Here is a 22,982-nt window from a genome sequence, read left to right on the forward strand (position 1 = left end):
ATGGGGCACCAGTGCCCCCCACCCACAATATGCTGGTATCCTCCAACACCCCCTAGCCAGCATGCTCCATGATCAAGAGGACTGGCAGCTACAAAGCTGGGCACCCACCGGTTCCTGATCCCTGCACTAGGAGACGAGTGGGTGGACATTGCAAAACAAACCGCGTTGCACCAGTCCTCGCTTGTACAATTGCAGCATATGCAACTCTTATGCTTTGAGACGGAGCGGATCTGCTCGATCTGCGATTGGTCTTTCCCGGCCGCGGGGAAGAAAGGGGGCGCGAGTGTTTTCTTCAACGTCTTGGGGTTTTTTTGTGTGTGTTTTCTTTCAATCGACATCTCCGCTCTCAACTTCCCGTACTGAACTCGAGGGTAGGAAAGGAATAGGAGGAGCGCCGGAACGCCTATTTCTCTCTCATTGGCTATGAGGCAGCCGGTGAGAAGCTGATTGGCTAGCCGTCCCCCCCCTTTTATATAGGCCCTTTGGCACCGCGCGCGCCGCCTCAGCTGACAGGCTCCGGCGGTCGGAGGAAGCTCGAGAGGGGAGAGAGCCGTTTTGTTTGTCTCGAGGCGGCGGCGGCGGGACTGGGACTGATCGCTTTCGCGGCTCGCTCCTCCGAGGAGGGGCATGAGCTGAGGCGATAATGCGGCCGGCCGGCTCGAGGCGGGGTCGGAGGAAGCAGCTCCTCCCGGACGGGGCTGCCTTCCCCTCGCTGGCCCTTCTCTTCCTGCTGCTCTTCTGCTCGCCTCACGGCGCCTGCTGCCTGCCCCACAGAGGAAGGAGCTCCCCCGGCCCCCCGGTCGTGCTGGGTAAGGACTGGCCGCGGGGCGGAGTCCTTGTCGGGGTCGGAGAGAAAAAAAACGGGCATCTGTGAGGAAAGGTTGCTAGGGCTACAGATCCCCCCACATGGTTGGGACGAGAAGTTTCCGTGGGATTTGGGGGTGGGGGAGGCACCCTTCAACTTCAAAAGCCCCCCTGGCTATTCATGGGCTCAGGGTGGGGCGGCGATGTGGAGAAACGTGGGCGAAGGGGGATGTGGGGAGCCTGGAGGTCACCCTCAAGCCCAGAGAGGAAGCAGTAAGTTCTGCTTTATTGGGTTTTAAAGCAGTAAGTTCTGCTTACTAAACCACAGAGCCTAGGATTTGCCAATCAGAAGGTCGGCGGTTTGAATCCCCGCGACAGGGTGAGCTCCCGTTGCTCGGTCCCTGTTCCTGCCAACCTAGCAGTTCGAAAGCATGCCAGTGCAAGTAGATAAATAGGTACCACTCCAGGGGGAAGGTAAACGGCATTTCCGTGCGCTGCTCTGGTTCGCCATGCTGGCCAAATGACCCGGAAGCTGTACGCCGGCTCCCTCGGCCAATAAAGCGAGATGAGTGCCGCAACCCCAGAGTCGGTCACGACTGGACCTAATGGTCAGGGGTCCCTTTACCTTTACCTAACAGGTTAATTGTGGCCGAAAGTCTCACGGATCCCAAGTCCCCGCTGCATCACAAGCCCAAGCGCACAGTGACCTGCGTTTTGGACTTTTAAGAGTGAAGGGAGAGAGGAGGGCTTGAAACATCCTGAAATTGCATGTCTTTTGGGATGAACGTTATTGGCACTAGGGAGCCTGGGGAGAAGCTTTGAGAGGAGGCAGTAATCTCTGTGGCTGTAGGTAGAAGGTCACCAGCAATTACAGGTAGGGTGTGGAAAGCCAGCTTGCCACCACCACCACCTTAGGTGTAGGTAGTCTTGAACTAGATGGACTAATGGTCTGACTTGGGATTAAAACCACTAAACATGATGGATTTTAAAGGCTGTGTTAGTCTAGACTGGAAATGCACACATTTTAGTTCTTCACTCCAAGTGTTCTCACTTGGAGAAACCAATTGACCTACATTGGCTCCCAGTACGTTTCCGAGCACAATTCAAAGTGTTGGTGCTGACCTTTAAAGCCCTAAACGGCCTCGGTCCAGTATATCTGAAGGAGCGTCTCCACCCCCATCGTTCTGCCCAGACACTGAGGTCCAGCTCCGAGGGCCTTCTGGCGGTTCCCTCATTGCGAGAGGCCAAGTTACAGGGAACCAGGCAGAGGGCCTTCTCGGTAGTGGCGCCCGCCCTGTGGAACGCCCTCCCATCAGATGTCAAAGCGATAAACAACTACCTGACATTCAGAAGACAATGTTCCCTGACTGACCCTGTAGAGAGCTGCTGCTATTCAGTGTAGATGGTACTGAGCTAGATGGACCAATGGTCTGACATTGCATAAGGCAGCTTCCTACATTCCACCCTGCATCCTCACTATCACTTAGTCTAACAGCTATATACCACTGTGATAATGTTAACTTTAACCTCCTTCCTGCCAATGTGGTTTGTATCCAAGTAAATGAAAATCATTGGACTTAAGTTAGTAATGTACATTGATTTCAGTGTCTACTCTGTATGGCCTAACAGGATACAACCTACACTAAATGGATAAATAACATAGGAGGTGTTGTAGTCCTATACAAGTTACTGGTGTTTTTCTTCATTTGATTCTTCAGATATTTGGCTTAAGCAACATTTATTTATTTATGTATTTATTTATTTATTTATTTATGGCGACATTTATTTTTAACAAACATTTACAACAGTGATGCCAACCCTGATACCAATATTAAGGAAAAACTATGGCTTTTCTTATGCTGTGGGATAAAACCAGTAGTGAATAATCTATAACCCTAACATCCCACTGCCTGGAACCCTTCACATATTTACCAGGGAATAAGTGTCTTTAATATCTATGGGATTTATTTCTAAGAACAGTGTTAGAAGAGTTGTGTGCAAGGAAGTTGCCAGTATTCCCTGAGAAAGCATGTGGGGTTGCAGTTCATCTAGTAAAGATTCTACCAATAGTAGAATTTTGTGTTTCTTAGTATTTTATGAGCTGTTGAATTTATAGAATTACTCTGTTTTATACAATATACTCTGGGGGCAGGGGTGGGAGCAAAAAGGGAATCAGAAGCCACTGAGAGATCAAGTAATACTAGCCAGCATAGGTCTCTGTTAAATAAGCTCAATTCAGTTAATATAAAGTCCATGGATTTCACCAAACTGTGTTCTTCATGTACACAAATGGTTGTAGTTTTATAACTAGGAAATACACACATCTAAAAGCGTATACTATGTTTATTTTGGCATTGGGAAACCTTGCCTGTTGACTAGATCTTGACCCGCTTCAAAATGAAACATAATCTTATTTATAGTACTTCAGTTATTTGTGTAGAGCAGAATGACAGATTAAATGTAGGCAGTGTTCTGACTACTGCAGAATTTAATCATGCAGGTATGTGTTCACAGAATAGAAACAATAAATAGCTCTTTAAACTGTTGCATTGCGATCAGCCAAAAGCAGAGGTTAGCTGTTATGGTGTCATTGAGACAAAGGCTGATTATCTTTTAATAATTTTCACTATTGTTTAAAACGATATGTCATATTGAGAGACCTGATTAACAGAATCAAATAATGAAATGAATTTACATGTGTGAATTTCTGAGGTCGTGGAGTGGCAAACAGTTTGCCTATGTGTCTCTTTATGGAGATGAGCCTTTACCAGTTCTCTCTTCTTACTTTGTTTTCCACAAAGGCTAAACAATGTGCTTTGACATTTAATCCAGGGCTGGCATCAACTGAGATAAAGCGACCAGTGAAATATCTGCAGATCTAATATCAGGCTTCAGCCACATGAGAAATAAATGAGTTAAAATAAGTCATGTGCTAGACAGATGCTCACTCTGGGGCTTTAATGCAGCTGCTAATAAATCCAATATGGGCAAGCAGATGGCAATTAACATATCTTGTTTATATGAAGATTCAAATAATATAAACAACACCCTGGTCCTTTGTTTATGGGAGCATTAATTTCCTGTTTCTATCAGAATTGGGAACACACCAGTTACTAATTTTTTTGTCTTCCCATGACTGTCTGATCTCGGATGCAATACAATCAACTCACAACTTATGAACCTGCACAATCGCAGCTTTATGTGCCTGGTGGCTGGCCAGCGTGCAGATCACAGCTCACAGAATAATAGAGTTGGAAGGGACCCTGAAGATCATCTGTGTCCAATCCCCTGCAATTAAACGGACACAAGGTGGAGAGTTTAAATGCTCTTTCTGTGCTGGGTTTTCCCATGATGAAGAGAGCTTTTAAGCTCTTTGCCTTGCTTACAGGGCTCTGGGAAGATCTCACACAGGCTCTGGGAGCCACCCGGCGCCTGTGTGAGAGCCTTTCAGAGACCAGTAAGCAAGACACAGCTTAAAAGCTCTCTGCGTTGCATGAGGGACAAGGGCCACTCAGCATGCCAGCTCCAGAAAAGTAGAGATGGTCATGCAGGTGGGGTTAGTAAACCGTTTCCCTAAATTTAAGCCATTTATTATTTACAAGTTTTGTGCTGCAAAACAACCTGTGAATTGAAAAACATCAGCAACAAAAAATCCCTATAGATTCTTGCAGTTGAGCTGTTTTTTCCTTTTGTCCATTGTTAACTTTTTGGGGTAAAGAAATATTCCATGTGGTTTTCCAAGTCGAACCTTCCTCCCAAAAAGCAACAAAACCCAGTCCAGGGAAACAGATAATAGTCCTACTTCTGACGCATCACACATGGCTTCATTTTGGGACATTTTACCACACCGACATATTTAAATTGACTATTGACTCGGTAGAAAAAATGTGTTATGTTATCCTAAGTCAGTTTGGGAATTGCTGTGGGGGTGGGATGACAACATAAAAAACCCCTACCACCACCTACCCCAGAAAGCTGTCTGTGTCTCTTTTTTAATTGTCTTGGTTAGTTCCTATATGCATAGGTCAAATAGGGTTGTGCAAGCATCAACTAGGGATGAGTAGTTAATGGGCTACTTAAAAAGTAAATGAAACCAACAGCAGTCCTCTTAATATTTTGCTTCTTTCCTCACCCTAGGGGTTTCCAGATGCTTAACTGGTGAATTTCAAAAGATGAAAGTAAATGTAAATTGGCCTTTGGACTGTGGTCAAAGATCTGCCTGCTCATACTGCAAGAGACTGCATAACTACTTGTGTTTGTTTGTTGGGTTCCTGTCTTTGCATATGTTTTATCTCTATAACCTACGCATGCAAGTGCAATTTGTTCCTGTAGCAGGTTGCTTACATAAACAACCATGCCCATCTTGTATTAAGGAGTAGAGCCACATTCTTTTTTACTTGGTGATTGCTTCTTGGCCATCACCGTTCTCTTGAATAATTGTAATCTCTTTACTTGACTTAGTAGGATAAGAAGCTTTCTGTGATCCACTTGTTCTGCTCTTCCTTCTTTGAAACTAAATCATTGCCTCTCAAACTGGCAGTTAGCCATGGAGATAGTTGCAAGTGGAGGTACAGAACATGCATTGTGGCACCTTGTTAGGAAGATTAATTTCAGTGATAGTTATTATTGACTGATTGCCCCATGATTTAATGTATAGCCACAGCACATTTGTGGTGGCTAAAGTGTTGCTAACTTTTAGTATGAGATGCTGAGCATCATTTTATAGTGGACAATCTTGTTACCACCACCAGTTCCATTTCATACATGTCCTTGGAATAGATCCACTTTTGCATTTTAAAAACAATATAATTTACCCACACTTCATGTAGTTTGCACAGGAGAATAGTAAGTTAGGCTGTGCTCCAGCGATACTGCCTACCGGAACTGTAGCTTCCTTCTCCATATGCTTCCTTACTGTTGTACTTTTCTTTGACTTTTAAGCACTTTTCTTGATGTTGTGCAATATTCACATTATTTTGCTATGTGTACTCAGATGAAGTGTATTTATTTTTTTCAGGGAATATTTCCTAATTTTGAAAGGTGAAAGATTTGTTTTCTGTGGAGTGGGGCCTGCTATGTGTGTGCACCTTAATATTATTATAATATAGTTACAGTTGCAAGCGGTGAGGACTTATTCTCAGGCAATGTGCTAGTTGTTGTATCAAACTGTATCGGGAACTTGACCTCAAGAATATCTGCTTTTAATTTTCTTTTAATTTTTTTTGCAGGGCAGCATGCTTGGACATAGTGTTTTTTAGTCATAAAGGATAATGCCTGATAGCTGGAAATAAAAGCTTGCTGCCGCACATTAGTGCATAATCTATGTAGATCCAGATCCAGTTTGATACCATTCATTTGAAACAATACCATTTTCAGTCTATAACTCCTGCTACAAATTATACTAACTGACGCAAGCTTTGCTCTTGGGTAAGCAAGTAGGTTGGACTCATATCAAGGCTAATGTATTTATAAACATTCATAAGGATCTCTTTGCTCATTCTGCTATGTACTACTTATTTAAAAGAACTTCAGTGCTTTTAAGCAAACCGTTCAGCTTTGTTTTGTTTTTTTGTTTTTCATTTACATTAATTTCTGAGCAGCGTTTAAGAAGTACATTTTAGGATCAGAATTGGTTTGCTGGATCACTTACAAAGGATTTGAATTGACTTTTTGCTAAAATTCTTAAGAACCTAAGGGCCAAACTACACGTGACAGCAATGCAACACAATCCACAGGTGACTGCGTACAATTCCTAGGAAGCCAGCCAATGGTCAAGTTTTAATATGATGTGGGCCAGATGTGGATGGGGGTGCGGTACTTAACCTTTCCCTCCCTAGCTTCATTTCAGCTGTTTTTAACTTTGAGGTTTAGATTGCTACTGCAAGATGAAACACTGAGAACAAGTGGTTAGAATGCGGGGTTGAGAGCACAGGAAGGGCTCAGCACTCACTTGACATTTCTGCTTTAAATCATGCAAATACTCCTTTATAACAATTGATCAGCGATCTGCTTTAGACGCTGGTCTGTCACGGTCCGATGTAGTTTGGCCCTAAACAAAGCTATTTGGGTATTCATTTTCTTAAGCTCCTACTCCGTTGTTTGACTCAGGTTGGCAGCTGAGTGTGTGTGGCAGGGTTTGTTTACTCATGCACTCTTCAGAGGAATCTGCACATCATGTGACTGCCCTTCTAGTCCTAATTATGACATAGAAACTTCTTGCAAAATAAACAACCCTTAATTGTAAGTGGTTTTATAAACTCTTCATCTTGTTCAACAGTTACGGGAGACTTTTCCACAACTCCGTGGAAACAGAAGCTGCAAAAATAAAGAGTCCTGTTTCTTGGAATTAGAGGTGAAAACTTGAGAACTGCCCACCATGAAGAAAACATGCTCAAGTCCATGTTATAACAGGCAGAGGGAGGGTGAATCAAGTTCTAAATCCCCAGCCAGTTTCCAAGTGTAAATACTTAAGACATTTAATTGTACCAGATTTTTAAATGCCTAATGAATGGTAGCTCCATCCACCCCCCCACCTGTTTATGTCAATTCTTCCTTCAGTTCCTTGAAACTAGTTTTGGTTTATATAGTTTCTATTTAGGCGGGAAAACCTTCAAGATTGCAACATTGGAAAGAAAATGTTTTTGCTAGGGTGGTAATTCTGTATCTAGCTTTTTGTTGTCTGCTCTAAGAATAGTACTGTTAGTAAATACATGAGATGCATTTGATTGTGTCTTCCAGCCCTGGATAGACATCTGAGTCAAAGCAGCAAACAGAGATGGGGAAAGTAGTCAAACTGCCTGGCGCGTGATCTTGTCTAGATAATGCAGGATGAGACCTTGAAAATGTTTTTAGGAGAAGGTTGCCTTGTAGGCTGGCTAGTCAGCATCTATTGATGCATATGTCGGGTGGTGGGCGGAGAAGAGATACTTAAGGCATATTTGCCCTGGTGACTTTCCAGATGCTGCAGGGACCACAGACTGCAGCAGCCTAACTTCTGACATGGCTTGAGTTGCTGGGAGCTCTTGCACCTGCCAGACATGAACTAGGAGTGATTTGTGGAACATGGAACAAATATTTTTTTTAAAAAATGTGTTTTTCTTGTAAAATAGCTAGTGAAAAGTAAATGAAGAGAAAAAAGTGTTAACTCATTTAATGGAGTTATCATAGTCTTGATGGAAATGCAAACTAATATTGAAGAAGTGCCAATATAGCAGCTATTTTACAGGAAACAAGCATATTTCCTTACATTAAGTCCAATGTTCCTGTTACATTAAGTTCCTGTATTCATTTTCAATATTAAGTGAATAATCAGTTTTGAGGGAAGTGTCTATAATGGTCTATATGCAAAGCAATGCCAAATACACTTGTCCATGCAGTTTTCATTCAACCTAATTTCAGAAGCAATTGAGATGATAAAATATATCACATTGTGCTGAGAAAGGAAACAGTGTTTCATGACTGTTGAATTCCATTCTCCATAAATTCTATCCAATCTGACATGAATGATGCTTGCTTTGGGCAATGTAAATGTTTGCTGATGAAAGGGATGGGGCATGAGGAGGAGGGACTGTCTTGCATATGCAGAAGTGCCTTTAACATTTTTTATAGAATTCATTTTGTTTTTATGTTGTGTAGTTTTGTGTTTTTATACTGTAAACCACTCTGTGGGACTTCCGGGTTGGTGCCTCCAGCAATGGCAGAATTCCTCTGATCAGGAGGAATTTGCCCCATGGGAATTTGGGTCTGTACCACCACGGTGAAGGTGGAGACCCGTAAAAATCACAGGCGGGAGAAGCCTGTGAACGTGGGATTCAGCGGGCACCTTTTGCGCTTCCCCTACTTGTGGGGAAACTCGTGGGGTGAGCGGCATGGTGCTTCGAATTGTCTGCTTCTTCCATGGAGCAAAGCCTCATAGCTGTTGCCGGAGAGCACTGATTTTTTCCTGTGGACAATTGGACTCTAAAGTAATTACCCGTGAGTAGAGCTGAAGTGGGAGAATTGGATTTTTAAACGTTTAATTTAGCATCGAAACAGGGAGGTTCAATACAGGAAGTCCGCCTCCCCTTTTGTAAATAAATTAAAGCAATGAGCCTGCAAGCTGAAGTCTTGGAAAGCCTTTTGTAAAAAGACTAAATCTCCATCGGCAAAGAACTAACCCCCCCCTTTGGAGACAGGAGAAGAGGGGGGGAAGTGGTGGACTGAATATGCCTGTAGGAGAGAGTCAAGAGAGTTAAAATACCGCCGCTCAGACCCTGGAAACGGGCTGCTAGCAGGATCGATGTCTTTTGGAATGTTCATTGACAGCGTTTAGAACGTTCATTGACAGGTAGCTAAATAAGAGAATACATTGTTTCTACTGTCTCCGGCTGCTTTTAAAGAGGAGTAAAAGTAACTGAAAACTGAAACTAACTTTGGATTATTGGAACATTGTTGAAAAGAGGACAGTACTGACTAATGCAAATAGAAACTGTTTTCCCCTAGTGGAAGCTTTTGAAATTGGTTGCTCTACAGGAGCTGGGCTAGGGGAATTTCCAGCTGCAAGATAAAGAATTGTGAGACTCTGGGATTGACCTTGAGTCTCTTAAGTGTTATGGCAAATGGAAAGGAAAAAACAGATGGAATGTTGACAGAAGAGGCCTTAGCGGCCGTATTAGTGAAAATAAACGATTCGCTGGAACAGCTTCACAAGAAAACAGACGTGATAAATGTGAAAGTGGATGCTGCAAATATTTAAATAGACTTAATGGTAGAAAGTTTAAATAATCTGGGACAAAAGGTGAATACCAATACAGAAACCATCCAGAAATTGATACAGGAATCTACTCTGATACGGCAAACTGCGGATGAAGTCAAGGAGAAAACCCTTGCTGCTGAATGTAAAGCAATACAACTGGAGAGAGAGAGAGTCCCATCCATACAAGGACAACTTGATGAACATAAGCTGACATTTGTTATGATTGAACTTAAAGAGAAACAGATGAATTTGAGGATCAGAGCCCTACCTGAGGAAAAGGAAAGCTTGACAGAGTTTCAGGAGGAGACAGGACTAACATCGGTTGAGAAAGAGAGGTATTTGGGGGTTAGTATGACCGCCAGAAATGTGAATTTATTCAAGGATAACTGTGAAGGACGTTGGATTGAAGAGAAGGGGGATTTGGAAATATGGACAAATCTGAAGTTGTTATTGTTGGGCCGAGTTGCTGTGGTGGGGATGAGGGTTGCTGTGTTGTCGGGGATGTTGCTTTTGTTTCAAACATTACAAGCTTTGGATGGGATGGATTGTTTCAGGAGGTGGCAGAGAGACGTCTCTAGATTTGTTTGGCAGGGCAGGAAGCCTCGAGTAAAATTTAAGATATTGACGGATGCCAAAGAAGGAGGTGGACTTGCCCTGCCAGACCCCTAAACTTTGTTGTGAACCATCTGCTTTTTGCTGGCTGAGAGAATGGTTGCTTCTTGAAAGCACTGAAGTGTTGGATAATGGCAGATGAAGTTGATGGACTATATGGAATTGGCGGAAATGACTGGCAAGATCCGAGACCAGGGAGAAGAGTCGGGGGAAGAAGACTGGAAAAAGTTTAAAGACTATTTATAGAAATATTGTAAAATTAATGAATGTTAGAAGAATGTTGGAGTGAAGTTATATGGCTTTAGTAGAAATGTTATAAGGAATTAAGTATAAATAGATTAATAGAAAATTAAAGGAAAAAATAAGGCAAGAATCTGTTAAGATAATTATAGGATAGAAAACAGAGGAAGATGGAAAGGAATTGCTGAAACAATAAATAGAAGTGGAATACAAAAAGGGAGGTGTGAGGAGATCGTTGGAAATAAGTGAATGAAAGATAAGATATTGAAAATGTTTGAGGTGTTTTTAAATTGTTTTTGTTTGTTTTTGTTTTGTTTTGTATGTACTGTTTTTGTATTGTATTTGCATTGTTCTTTTTTTCTTTTCTTTTTTTGTTTGTTTGTAGCGTTGTGTTGAAACTGTTCGAAAAGTAATAAATATCATTTTTATAAATAAATAAATAAATAAATAAATAGCTCTGTGATCTTGGGTGAAGGGTGATATACCGTATACATTTAATTATGGTACTATAATGAATAAATAAATAATTGTGAATCTTTATTGCATTCTTCCTTTCCTTCAGGTCAGAAATACTATAAAAGTAGCATAAAGCACAGTTGATGTGTATAATAGTGGAAAATATAAAGCAAACAAAAATAAGCTGACAAATCGGTTTTGTGTAATGTAGGTGGGAGGTTCCATGAAAGGACTCTTGGTTGCAAAATCTTATAATAATTTTGAAGGCACTTTTTCCCTTGCATAGTTAAAAATGCATAGTGTGCTAAAATAGTTTGAAACAGTCAATTTAACTCCCATTTGTTGAGATAACAAGTTTCTCCCCCACTGAACATAATCTGAACTCAGAAGTATTTACATTTCTTAGAATATCAAGCATCACAAGTGTTTGATAATTCTTACAGGTCAGCTGACAGGCTTGGAGACTGGGTAATTTCTAGGCTACTTTACAATAGTGCTGAGGCCATTTCTCCACAGAGCTCTGATTGCTTTACAGAGTGTAGCATTCTTTAAGTTATAAAACCTCAATGCATTTTAAAACCAAGTGTAGCTTTGGGGTGGGAGTAAAAATGCCTGAGCAAAACCACAGCACTTGATGTAACTCTTCCCTTCCTTTTGCCATTACAGTGCCGGGAGATTTGGGTAACCAGTTAGAAGCAAAGTTGGACAAACCTTCTGTGGTGCACTACCTCTGCTCCAAGAAGACAGAAAGTTACTACACATTGTGGCTCAACTTAGAACTGCTGCTTCCCGTTATCATTGACTGTTGGATAGATAATATCAGGTGGGTCATAGCACTGTTAAAAGGACTCGGTTCTGTATAAAAATGGGACTTAAATAATTTGATTCTTTTTTGAGTAGCAAGAAGTACCCAAATTCTATGAGATCTAGGACATTCAAGCTGAGATCCCAAACCACTCAGAAGGCAATGTGGGAAAGTCAGTAGGATCAGAATTCAAATCCTGGCTCGGCTATTATGTGTAGCAGCCAGAAAACTATGAAGTCTGTATGCAGTTTGTCACTTTTGAGGAACACATGTCCACAGCAGGAAACTACAGTAATTGGCAGCAGGTTTAGGCTACAATCAAACAGTGCAAAATCTGTGTACGTGCCATGGATTCACAATTTCCCATTGCAGTATAGGAAATGTGATTGTGTGTGAAACAGAGAATCATTTAGTTCCACCCTTGTCCCTCTGGAACAATTTTCATGGTGATTCCCTGCCAGTTACTCACATGATTTGTGTTCTAAATTTTGTTAGCAAAGACTGTGGCTTGATATGCTGTAGGAATTGAGCCAGCATTCAAAAAGGTGGTAGTTTGAAATTGGCAGGAATCCAGTCATGAAATACTACCTGCATACATAAAAGTTCAAATAGCTGTTGAATCATAGAATTGTAGAGTTGGAAGGGACCCCAAGCATCATCTAGTCCAACCCCCTGCTGTGCAGTTAAAGCTCAGTTAAAGCATCCATGACAGCTGACCATCCCACCTCTGATTAAAAAGCTCCAAAGAAGGAGAGTCTGCCCCTTCAGAGGGAGTCTATTCCACTGTCAAACAGCTCTTACTGTCAGAAAGTTCTTCCTCATGTTTAGTCAGAATCTCCTTTCTTGTAACTTGAAGCCTTTGGTTTGGGTCCTATCCTCTTAAACGTGAGAAAACAAGTTTGCTCTGTCTTCCATGTGACCACATGAATAAACGGTTATTCTTGAATTTGCTTGTTACTCAACTTGCATTATGCCTTTTTAACACTTCATTGCTGTCTTGTATTGCGTATCAGAATGTTAACTATGAGTTAATGATAAATTAAATAGTTATTTGGACCCAGAGGTCTCTCAAAGAGCAAACACTACAAATGCTATATTACATCCATTTTCTTATTGACACAAGTCTGTAGACCTCATGTTACTTAAGGCATTGGTTAACATTTTTCCACTTACCTGCCAGAACAGTCAAAGCAGAATGATTAATTACCTTATTTGCTTATGACAAAAACATATGTCCAGCACTCAAGTTGAGGACTTTAGCCAAAATCATCAGGTGCATTTTAAGGCAAACTGCTGGAACTCATCTACATTACAGGGAGTGGAGGAAGGGAGAGCTCTAGGAAGGGGGATACTGTATGGCAGCAAGAACAAGGCCAACCAATTGTTTGCAACTGGGCTGCTTCAGTACCTAGCAGCTAAGTGGATATTGTTCTTATGCTATATTAAGTCTGTCTGAGAAGCTTTGTTGAAATAACCTACTTAAAGCTGTCTTACCAGTATCTTAACCCTTTTTGCTAAAACTACTTATGGCTATATTAGTAAAGAAAGCTTATCTCTTCCCTCTAGACCTGCAGTATGCTGCAGATTGGACTGAACACCTTACTGGCTTAATTAGTGTATGTTTGTGTGCATCAGAAAACAAGTTTTCAAAGTCCATTTGTTGGGCATCTTTTGTGCACCTGATAATTCAAATATATAGACTCCCATTCAAATTTTGGTCTTGATACTGATATTTTCCCCCAGGCTAGTATACAATCGAACAAGTGGATCCACTGGGCCACCAGAGGGGGTGGATATCAAAGTCCCTGGATTTGGACAGACTTACTCCTTGGAATTCCTTGACCCTAGTAAAAGAAGTGTTGGTATGTATTTTTCACCTAATCTGATCTCATTCGGACTCTTGGCAGTGGTAGTGTCAAGTATCAAAAATGCATGCATGAAACATACTGGCAAAATAGTCCCTTCCCCTAAATGTCCTTGGACAAAAACCACAATAATTCCAGAGATGGAGAATAGTTCCTGAGATTTATTCTCTGTGTGCCTTTGTTTGAATTTTATGGAAAGAGCTCACACTTGTCTGATTGGAAGGCTGGGAAAAGAACTACGGTTATCTGTATTATACATAGGCCCAAGCATGTAATTTAGGAAGGGACATAGGAAGCTGCCTTGTACTGGGTCAGGATTTTTCTAGGGTTTCAGACAAGTGTCTCCCCTACCCCTACCTGAATATGATGAGCTATGGCTGTTCCCCAAATTGCCTGTGTACATATTGCCATTTATAGTGCACTCTATTTGATTTAGAATGCTTCTTCCTTGTAGTAAATGATATCAAGTCTGATATCAGAAACAGAAATAACAATGCCCCCATGGTGCCAGGGTTATTTAGATGGCATTTCTTGCCCTCACCCTTGGTGTTAACTTTCAGCCTTCACTTCCTTGGCAACAGAGTGGAAATGTGCTCAGCCCAGGATAGAGGCAACCATGTTAAACTATGTTAGTTATGGAAACACAGTTCAGTACTCTACCAGCTGCTAAGGTCAGTACCATCTCACCTGGTATTAGAAGGTCAGAGAAAATTTAAGTGGAACAAAACCAGACTGTGTCAAAGGTGAACTGACAACCATCTCTGAGTGCTCATTTCCAACAGCTGTGATCATATAGGTTCTTTAGGTTCTTCCTGTGGTCATGTACCCTCATAGATGAAAACATAGAGCAAATTGACCACTCAGGAGTGAACAGTTGTTGGAACATCTTGTCCCAGGTGGCTTGAAAATGAATGTCATCTCCAGATTGTGATTTCAGAATTGTTGATGAACGTAACTGATGTTGTAATTGTTTATAACTGAAGAATGATTAATTTGAACGAATTAACTGATAACATGGTGTAACCAATATGGGAGTTGGCTTAAAAAGGCCCTGAAATTTTAACGTTACATAAAGGGCAGTGTTAATTGGGCCTGCGGTATTGTTGCAATTCAGTTTCTTCTTTTGGCCATAGGTACCTACTTCTATACACTGGTGCAGACTCTGGTGGACTTGGGCTACCAACGGGATGAAGATATTAGAGGCGCTCCCTATGATTGGCGGAAGGCACCAAGTAAATAAATCTTCATCTATTGGGATTAGGGTTACAGAGCAGAATGAACTGTGGCTCATGCAAACACACAATTTGTAGTAATCAAGTTTTTCCAAGGCTTACAAGTTCAACCTATTTAGCCCCTGATGCAACTGAATGTCACCTGATAGTTAAATAGTTACAGGGTTGTTTAAAAACAAGTCTTGGTGACCTTTCTACTTCATACAGTCAAGATGGTGCAACAAGCCAAATTGTTACTGAAGAGCTGTGCTGGAATCCTGGAGGGTAGATGTTGATACAGGGTGTTGTTAAAGTCACCCACCATCCATGCAAATCAGTGCTTTTTAATGGGGCCATTTCACATTTTCATTTCCCAGTCATTGAGATGCAGAAGTCAAGTGGTGTACGTGCATGTGTGAACAAAATCATTCTCTTTGCAGCCTGTGTCAGATTATACAATCAGGACACACTTTCTTTTAACTTAGACTCATAGAAACAAACAAACCTGAGAGACTTTTGTCTTGAATGTTGGGGAGCTAGTCTGAAAGGTTTAGGGAATTGTGGGCAATGAGGGAAAACCTATCCAAAACAGTGCACATGATCTTCTACAGCTTTCAGTTCAGTGTTAAATGTTTTAAATAAAATGACAATAGAGATACTTAATAAGCTCATTCAGTTAATGGGATATATTATCTGCCTTCCTCCTAGATGAGAATGCAGACTATTTTGTGGCCCTCCGGAAGCTGATAGAGATAATGTATGAAGAATATGATCAACCAGTGGTTTTAATTGCCCATAGCATGGGGAATATGTATGTTCTCTACTTCCTCAGCCATCAGCCGCAAGACTGGAAAGACAAATACATAAGGGACTTCATTTCACTTGGTGCCCCATGGGGAGGAGTGGCAAAAACTCTACGTGTTCTAGCATCAGGTAAATGTCTCCAGCTTGCAGAGGAGGGTGGGGTTTCCATTAAAAGGGACAGGGGTTTGTGGTGCAACTTGAACATGCTTAGCTACATCTAGATGTACTACTGTAATAAATAGCTACAGTCTTCATCCTAAAACCAGCTTTTGGTTGAAGAGAGCCAGCCCGAAACAGGCATTGGAGGACAAACAATCTTTGAATTTCCAGGATGATTGGATTCTATAATTGTGGGAAGCTACTGGTGGTCTTAGGACGTGGTTGGCGCTGTGGGTTAAACCACAGAGTCTAGGGCTTGCCAATCAGAAGGTCGGCGGTTTGAATCCCCGTGGCAGGGTGAGCTCCCGTTGCTCGGTCCCAGCTCCTGCCAACCTAGCAGTTCGAAAGCATGAAGTGCAAGTAGATAAATAGGTACCGCTCTGGCGGAAAGGTAAACGGCGTTTCCGTGCGCTGCTCTGGTTCTCCAGAAGCGGCTTAGTCATGCTGGCCACATGACCCGGAAGCTGTACGCCGGCTCCCTCGGCCAATAAAGCGAGATGAGTGCCGCAACCCCAGAGTCGGTCACGACTGGACCTAATGGTCAGGGGTCCCTTTACCTTTACCTTACTGGTGGTCTTAAGTACTGATGTTGTTCAAAGCCAACTCCTGCCTAATTTTAAAGATAGGGAGGCAGAGTCCTTAGATAGCAGGTAATATATTTATCTGTTATGAAACCATCAAGCGATCTCTCAAGGTAAGTCTTTAGATTACATGAAGTTATTTATATTGTATGACAGTTTTATACGGCAGTAGTTTTCCTTGGATTATGCCATCTTTGGCATCAAATATTTTTACTGTTGCCCTCCATGTCAGGGCTTGAAGAGTACAACCTAATAAGTGTAAAATGACAACATTCAAAACTATACTTTAGTTTTGGTCTGTGTCATGAGTTTATAACTACTGGATTATGGGTTTATATGACAACATGTGATCACTAACCAGATAATACTTTTAATGCCTCAGGTGACAATAATCGGATCCCTGTCATCAGCTCCCTTAAGATCAGAGGCCAGCAGAGATCTGCAGTGTCAACCAGCTGGTTGCTCCCTTACAACTACACCTGGTCTCCAGAGAAGATCCTTGTCAGCACTCCGTTTGCTAACTATACTATTCAGGATTACCAAAAGTTTTATACAGACATTGGCTTTGAGGATGGCTGGCTCATGAGAACAGAGACCGAATCCTTGGTCTACAATATGATTCCTCCAGGGGTGCACATACACTGTCTTTATGGTACTGGGGTGGAGACCCCAGAGTCGTTCTTCTATGACACCTTTCCAGACAAGGATCCTAAGATCTTTTATGGTGATGGTGATGGAACAGTGAATTTGCGAAGTGCCTTGCAGTGTCAGAAGTGGGTGGGCCAGCAGAAACAGAATGTGACACTCTATGAGCTTCCAGGGAGTGAGCACATTGAAATGCTCTATGATGCCAATACAATTTCCTACGTAAAAAAAGTTCTCTTTGGTTCATGACACAATGCATAATACCCTCTTCTGACATGACACTTGAAGGGCCTTTTAAGGCAGGGAGGAAGAATGGCTATTTTGGACAACCCTATTTAAAGCCTGCTTGACTTGTTTGGGCCTTGTTGGAAATGTTGCTGTCAATTAATGATCACTTGTCTCTTTGATTAGTGCTCATAACACACTGTGGTGTCCTACATACAAAAGCTCCTTCCAGCTGTATTTAGTGCAATCCCAGTGCCCATCTTTGTGAAGAATGTGCTGCGCTTGCTCTCTGGGATGTGGGGAAGGGTATAGATGAGCTGTAATATAAAGAAAAGAACAATAACATAACCTTTTCTGAAGGGTCACAAGTACTGGGTCATTGTTCCCAGCTGGGAAGCTAGTATTAAGTGAAGTCCCAGCAGCAGCTATTTGGTTTTATTTAAGTTGGTGACATCCAGCCAGATGAGTATTGTTCATGAAGAAGATACAGTATGTCTCTGAGCTCCTGATAAGATTTTCTAGCACAAGCTGAACCCTTTAGCTTGATCCTTGCTGTAGCAAGGTGGAGGTCAGTGGCTGAAGACAGCAAGGTTTTCTTTACTCCTGTAACTTGGATATTTCCAGTTGGCTGTAGATCTAAGAATTGACAGAGTAGATATTAAGGAGATGGTCTCTGTTTTGCTGTGATCGGTTGGCTGTCTCTTGAGTACTTGCCAACCATTGTTCAGAAGCCAGTGCTGTGACAAGTGCTATTTTAGCCAGATGCCTTCCTTCCATGATCTGGAGTGTCTAAAACACAGGCTGCCTTCCAGCAATGCTTAGCATTGTAGAGCAAAATAACAGCCTAAACTGTTCTTGTTACTGGAGACCTCTTAAAGATGGAGCTGATAGTAAAGCTAACTCTTCCCAGAAATTTTGGTATTGTAACTTGGTTGTCATGTTTCGTTGGAGTCTCCTTTTCTTGTACTGTAATCCTCTTCCAAATTCTATTTCCTTGTCCCCTATGGAAGATCAAGCCTTGTACCATAGAACAAAATGGCATGGGGCAAAGGTGCTCACGTTCCTGATTCAGGAGTGTAATGTGCAACCATAATTGCAGGAAGTGCCCATAAAAAAAGCACCAACCTTCATCTGAGGCAGTGCTGGGCAGACTGCAAAAAAAGAGAGGCTCAGCTGAACCCATAATTGCCTGTTAGCTGCTGGGTTGGCCATCTATTGACAATCCCTCCTTCCAGAGCAAATGGTTTAGTATTCATTCCTGCTGCTTCTGCCCACCCAGATAACAGCTTGTGACCATCTCCTCAGTTAACTAACCAGCATAAGTGTCTAGCCAACATGGCACAACCAAACTCTCCTGCCTTGAGCTCAGTATATGTTTGGGATACGAGTTGCTGCATCGTCATCTATGTCTGGTTAGTCCCTGTGTTGAAACTTTAAAAGCACCCAAAAGGGGGCAGTATGTCAATTGTTGATGTCATAAGGGACACTTGTAATAGGGGGCTGACTTGAGATTTGTGCCAAATACTCCAGTTTGAGAGTAAGAGTGACCTGGAAATCTGAATTTTGTTCTGAGGAACTTGCACTGAGCCTGACCTCTTAGTAAGCAAGTGCCCAGAGCGACAGCTGTGGACACGTTTATCATTCGTATTTTTCTAATCTTCAGACTTTTCCCTAACTAGACAGTGAGATCACACAGAATCTGCAGTGGTAGCTTACAGTCTGCAAGTATATTTTCCCGTTACTGGTATGGTGTAACATTTTTATATAGTCTCTGTCAAGCTTTTAGGTTTTCTAGATTGTGTATTGCTACATTGTAGTAGTTTTAGCATAATATTGGTCCTCCAAGAAACAAAATATTTATCAAAGTATTTATTGCCTTATGGAATGTGCAATCCTGTTCATCCAATTTCCTGTTTTTCAGTAATTCCAGTAACCATTTTAAACAAGGCCACTGGTGATCACTGTGGGCATGGCAATAACATAACCTCTGAAAGTTTCCAGCAGACATTGTTCTACGCCTTGCACTCTGAGAGTGCCTCCTCAAGCCATGTCTTTGAATTGTCAGCATCAATCTGCTTCTGTTTGTTTTGTAGCTGCAAGTTTCATTTGGGAATGCTTCTGATTGCAAATCTGACTTGCTAAACTGACGCTATACTTAATTATAGCTCAAAGATTGGTTCCACCTTGTCTGTTGCTCCCCATCCTACCCATTTCAGTCTTATGGCCTCAAGGTACCATTATGCTTGGTGCCATGTAGATGGCAGGGTTCATGTGGGTGACACTGGGTTCCTTTTCCCTGCCGAGTTATTTCTTACTATTTGGCCTCACACATTCACAGGGAAATCCACATTCATCACAACATCACTTTCATGGAACATTTTGAAGGCTAGGGCTTGCCTTAATGGTCTGTTTAGGACTGTTACAGCAGAGAACAGGAAACGAGTGTGACAGATCTTCAGAGACTTGCTAACTTACACTTCATATAGAGCTATCCATACATATGGTGCATAACAGTGGAACATAAGCAAAAGCACAGGTCTCTGATTCCTGAGTAGGATCCAATTTAAATTACAACACAGGGGGTGCCAGGCTGGGGGAGTGATAGAGGTGAAGGTAACAAGAATGTGTTGATTTACTTGTGCTTAGGCTTAGTTTTAGTTGGGGATGAGGACTAAGGGGTTAAACCAAAGGCCACATGTATATTCAGAGTGCGCTCCTACTGTACGTGTGCCTTCCATGTTTTGGCCTTGCATCACATTGTCCAGCTGTAGCTGGTAACTGGCATCTGTTGCTGTGACTTCCAGCCCCATTCTTATGTGCCCTGTAATACTTCTGTCCCACCTGCATTTCATTCTTAATACATACTGCAATCAAAATGTCACCTCTTCATTTCTCCCTTCGCATCTGTCCCGATCAATCTCATACACCTGCCTCCCGCCGTTGATTCCAGGCCATTGGTGGTTTGTTTATCAATGCTTGTGCCAGCTGCCTGCTGTAAAATTAAATATGGCCAAGCATCATTAGCTGTCCCACTGGGGCTTCTTCTGGTTATATTACAGTCTTTCTCTTCTATATTTGGCTTTGTATCGTATTGTGGCTTTTTTGTTATCTTTTTATCCTTTAACTGATAACAGAATGGGAAAAGCTATATTGGGTTAGACTTTGCCATTTATACCCACCATTTAACATTGTGAATGATGGTTATTCATAAATTCAGTGGTGAAGTACTGATTGAACTGGAGCTTCCTGTAGATCATAGCCAGGGAGCCACAAATTGTGCAATTAATTTCCTAAAGCTCACATTTTTCAAACAACAATGTGTCTGTGTCCCTCTTTCAAACTGCTTTTGAAACTAGAGTTTTAAAACATTCTATTTATCTTGGGAATCAACAATTCAAAGTCAAATTTTCACTGGGCACGATGATCCTAAAATGTGTCTTTGGGTTCTGGTTGCTGCTGTCAGTCTGTGAAAGCACATGAGAGACACGTTCTCCAACTGCTTGCCACTTCACGTTATCTCTTGGTATCCCCAATTATTACAAATGTGTTCATTTTTCATGTCCCTGCAACTTTGCTCCCCAAAACCAAAATACTTTTAAGGACCAAATGCACTGCAACTGATATGTAGAGAGTGCTGGATGGAACTTCAACTGCTTAAAATATAGATAGGTAGATGCTGCTGCTGCAAGGTTTTAGGGCTACTATGTGATTCTGCTAGAAAGAGTAGATTTCACCATTGAGCAATAAATGAAACAGAGTTTGCAGGCCAAAGTCAAGAATTCTAGCCATGAAGCTAGTTTGTGGAGTACATAGTATTTGAGGTGTTCAAAAATTCAGGGACTGAGCAATTACTTTGCTGTTCTCTGCTTAACAGTATTTAATATAGAACACTGCCTGGGAAGGCCTGTTGTTTTTCTATACACCTTCCTCTTTGTGTGAATGAGTTCAGTAGATTTCTGACAATTTGATTATCATACTTTGATAACATAATAAAGTGAATCAAATGCTAAATGTTTCCTGTGCCTCTCTTTTGTGATTTTCAAACACAGAATATTTAACAGTAACCGTCTGCTCTACAGCATACAGTTTACAGACCTTGCCCAGAGAGCTCATAACAAAGAAGGGCACTGTAGGCGATGGACTATACCCAACTGGCAACTGGTTGGTTCACTCTTTACCTGTGCATGCTCTGAAGGCTCGTCATCAGGTTTATTCATGTGCCGCTTTTCAAAATCACACCCAAACCAGCTTACAAAGACAGAGAACAGATTGACTTACAGGTACAACAAAGCCATACTAACAAAAACACAAGTTTAGGGGAAATAATATGAAATACACTCAACACAGCTGCAGCAGGAACAGTTCTTGCACTTGGAGTCAACCAGGGCTCTGCTTTCCTAAAGCAACTGAGAATGGGCCTGCTGGCACCAGGCCTTCCAGGACTCTCTGGGCACATGATGAAGGAACTTTGCTGAAGCTAAGGAGGTTTGGGGTCAGTGTTTCGATGGGGGGGGGGTCACCATGGACTTTTGTCATTATGATCTTGGAAGATGTTCAGTAGGGCTACTTCTGGGGTGAGCTCTAATATCTGTTTAGTTATTTTGCATATCTCTTGTAGGACTCCTGTTCAGAAGGGTTGAATTTTAGGGCATTCCCACCACACGTAGAGGTATGTGCCTTTGAAGGTGCAGCCTCTCCAACATCTTGGTGAGGTTCCTAGGTGTATCCGCGCCAGTTTATGTGATGTTAAGTACCACCTGTAGGTGAATTTCTGAGTTCCCTTCTTTTGGGTGATATGGAATTAAAGGGAGGTTTAGACCACATTCAAGTCCATTGGGTGGGGTTAATTTCATAGCTTATGTCGTGCTCCCATTGTTCTTTGATTGTGTCAAGGGGGTTTGTGGGATTTTGGAGCAGTATTTTGTATATTGTGAATACCATCCCTTTGCTGTGTCCTGCTGTCAGGAGAATGTTTTCGAAGATTGCCAAGGGCCTAGTAGCTGCTGATTTTACTGCTGGATTGTTTAAGAAGGCATGTAGTTGATGGTGTGTTAGCCCAAGGTATTTGGGTGTCCCCTACTTCGTCTTGTATTTCTTGTGTTGGTATGGGTTTGTTGTTTTCGTAGTAGTATCCACTTGGCAGAGCTCCACTTGGCCATCGGTGGGGTGCTCCCGGTTCCGGCGGGGTTGAGGCCGCTGGGGAGGCTGGGGTCTCTGGGTAGCCTCTGTGGTTGTTGCCTTGAGCACCCCTGGTTCCCCACTGACAACGGCGTTGGCGGCGTGGGGCCAGCCAGATAGTGCAGTTGATGCTGGTAGTTCGCAGGAGCTCTGTGCAGCTGAGGTGCTTGCCATCTTCCCTTGCCGCAATTCCGCCAAATGCCACTGCACCCTTTTGTTGGAGGACAGAGTTGTGGGTGCCACATGGCCTGTTCTGTACCCCCATAATTATCTTGCTGCCCTCTGATGCAGCTGGGGAAACTTTTCCCCCTGGAAGGCCACATTCTATACTTGGAAACCTCCAAGGGTTGCATGCCAGTGGTGGGTGGGACCAGATGCAAAAGTGACCAAAGCAACAAAAGAGAGTTTTACCTGGTTTCTATGCATACCTCTATTATCCATCCTGGCAAGCCAGGTACATTATCAGAGTTTAAGGTCACATTAAAACTAGTGACGGGGGTAGGAACAGGACTCGGTGGGGTAGAGACTCATAGAGGGGCTGCATTTGGTCTGAGGTTTTCCACCACTGCAGCGGACGATACTTTTCCATTGCCAGCATTGTAATAGGATTCACTTGCCAGTTTAGTCAGCTTCCGTATGAGGAATTGGGGGGGGGGGGGGAGG

General features: G+C 42.4%; 1 protein-coding gene across 1 annotated transcript; it reads left to right on the forward strand.

Moving 5' to 3' along the window:
- The first annotated feature begins 128 nt into the window (after window positions 1-128).
- Window positions 129-21,152, forward strand: PLA2G15 (phospholipase A2 group XV). Its single transcript, XM_083513981.1, has 6 exons — window positions 129-809; window positions 11,513-11,669; window positions 13,395-13,513; window positions 14,650-14,748; window positions 15,436-15,660; window positions 16,654-21,152. The coding sequence occupies exons 1-6, from the start codon at window positions 644-646 to the stop codon at window positions 17,163-17,165; spliced, it is 1,278 nt and encodes a 425-aa protein (XP_083370107.1). The 5' UTR covers window positions 129-643; the 3' UTR covers window positions 17,166-21,152.
- Window positions 21,153-22,982: the final 1,830 nt, after the last annotated feature.

Source organism: Podarcis liolepis (assembly GCF_965112155.1).
Source record: "Podarcis liolepis genome assembly, chromosome: 7".
NCBI classification, from domain to species: Eukaryota; Metazoa; Chordata; class Lepidosauria; order Squamata; family Lacertidae; genus Podarcis; species Podarcis liolepis.

Coding starts and splice junctions, on each gene's coding strand:
- PLA2G15 (XM_083513981.1), top strand. CDS start 644: ATGCGGCCGGCCGGCTCGAGGCGGGGTCGGAGGAAGCAGCTCCTCCCG. Junction 810..11,512: donor CGGCCCCCCGGTCGTGCTGG/GTAAGGACTGGC, acceptor TTGCCATTACAG/TGCCGGGAGATTTGGGTAAC. Junction 13,514..14,649: donor CCCTAGTAAAAGAAGTGTTG/GTATGTATTTTT, acceptor TTTTGGCCATAG/GTACCTACTTCTATACACTG.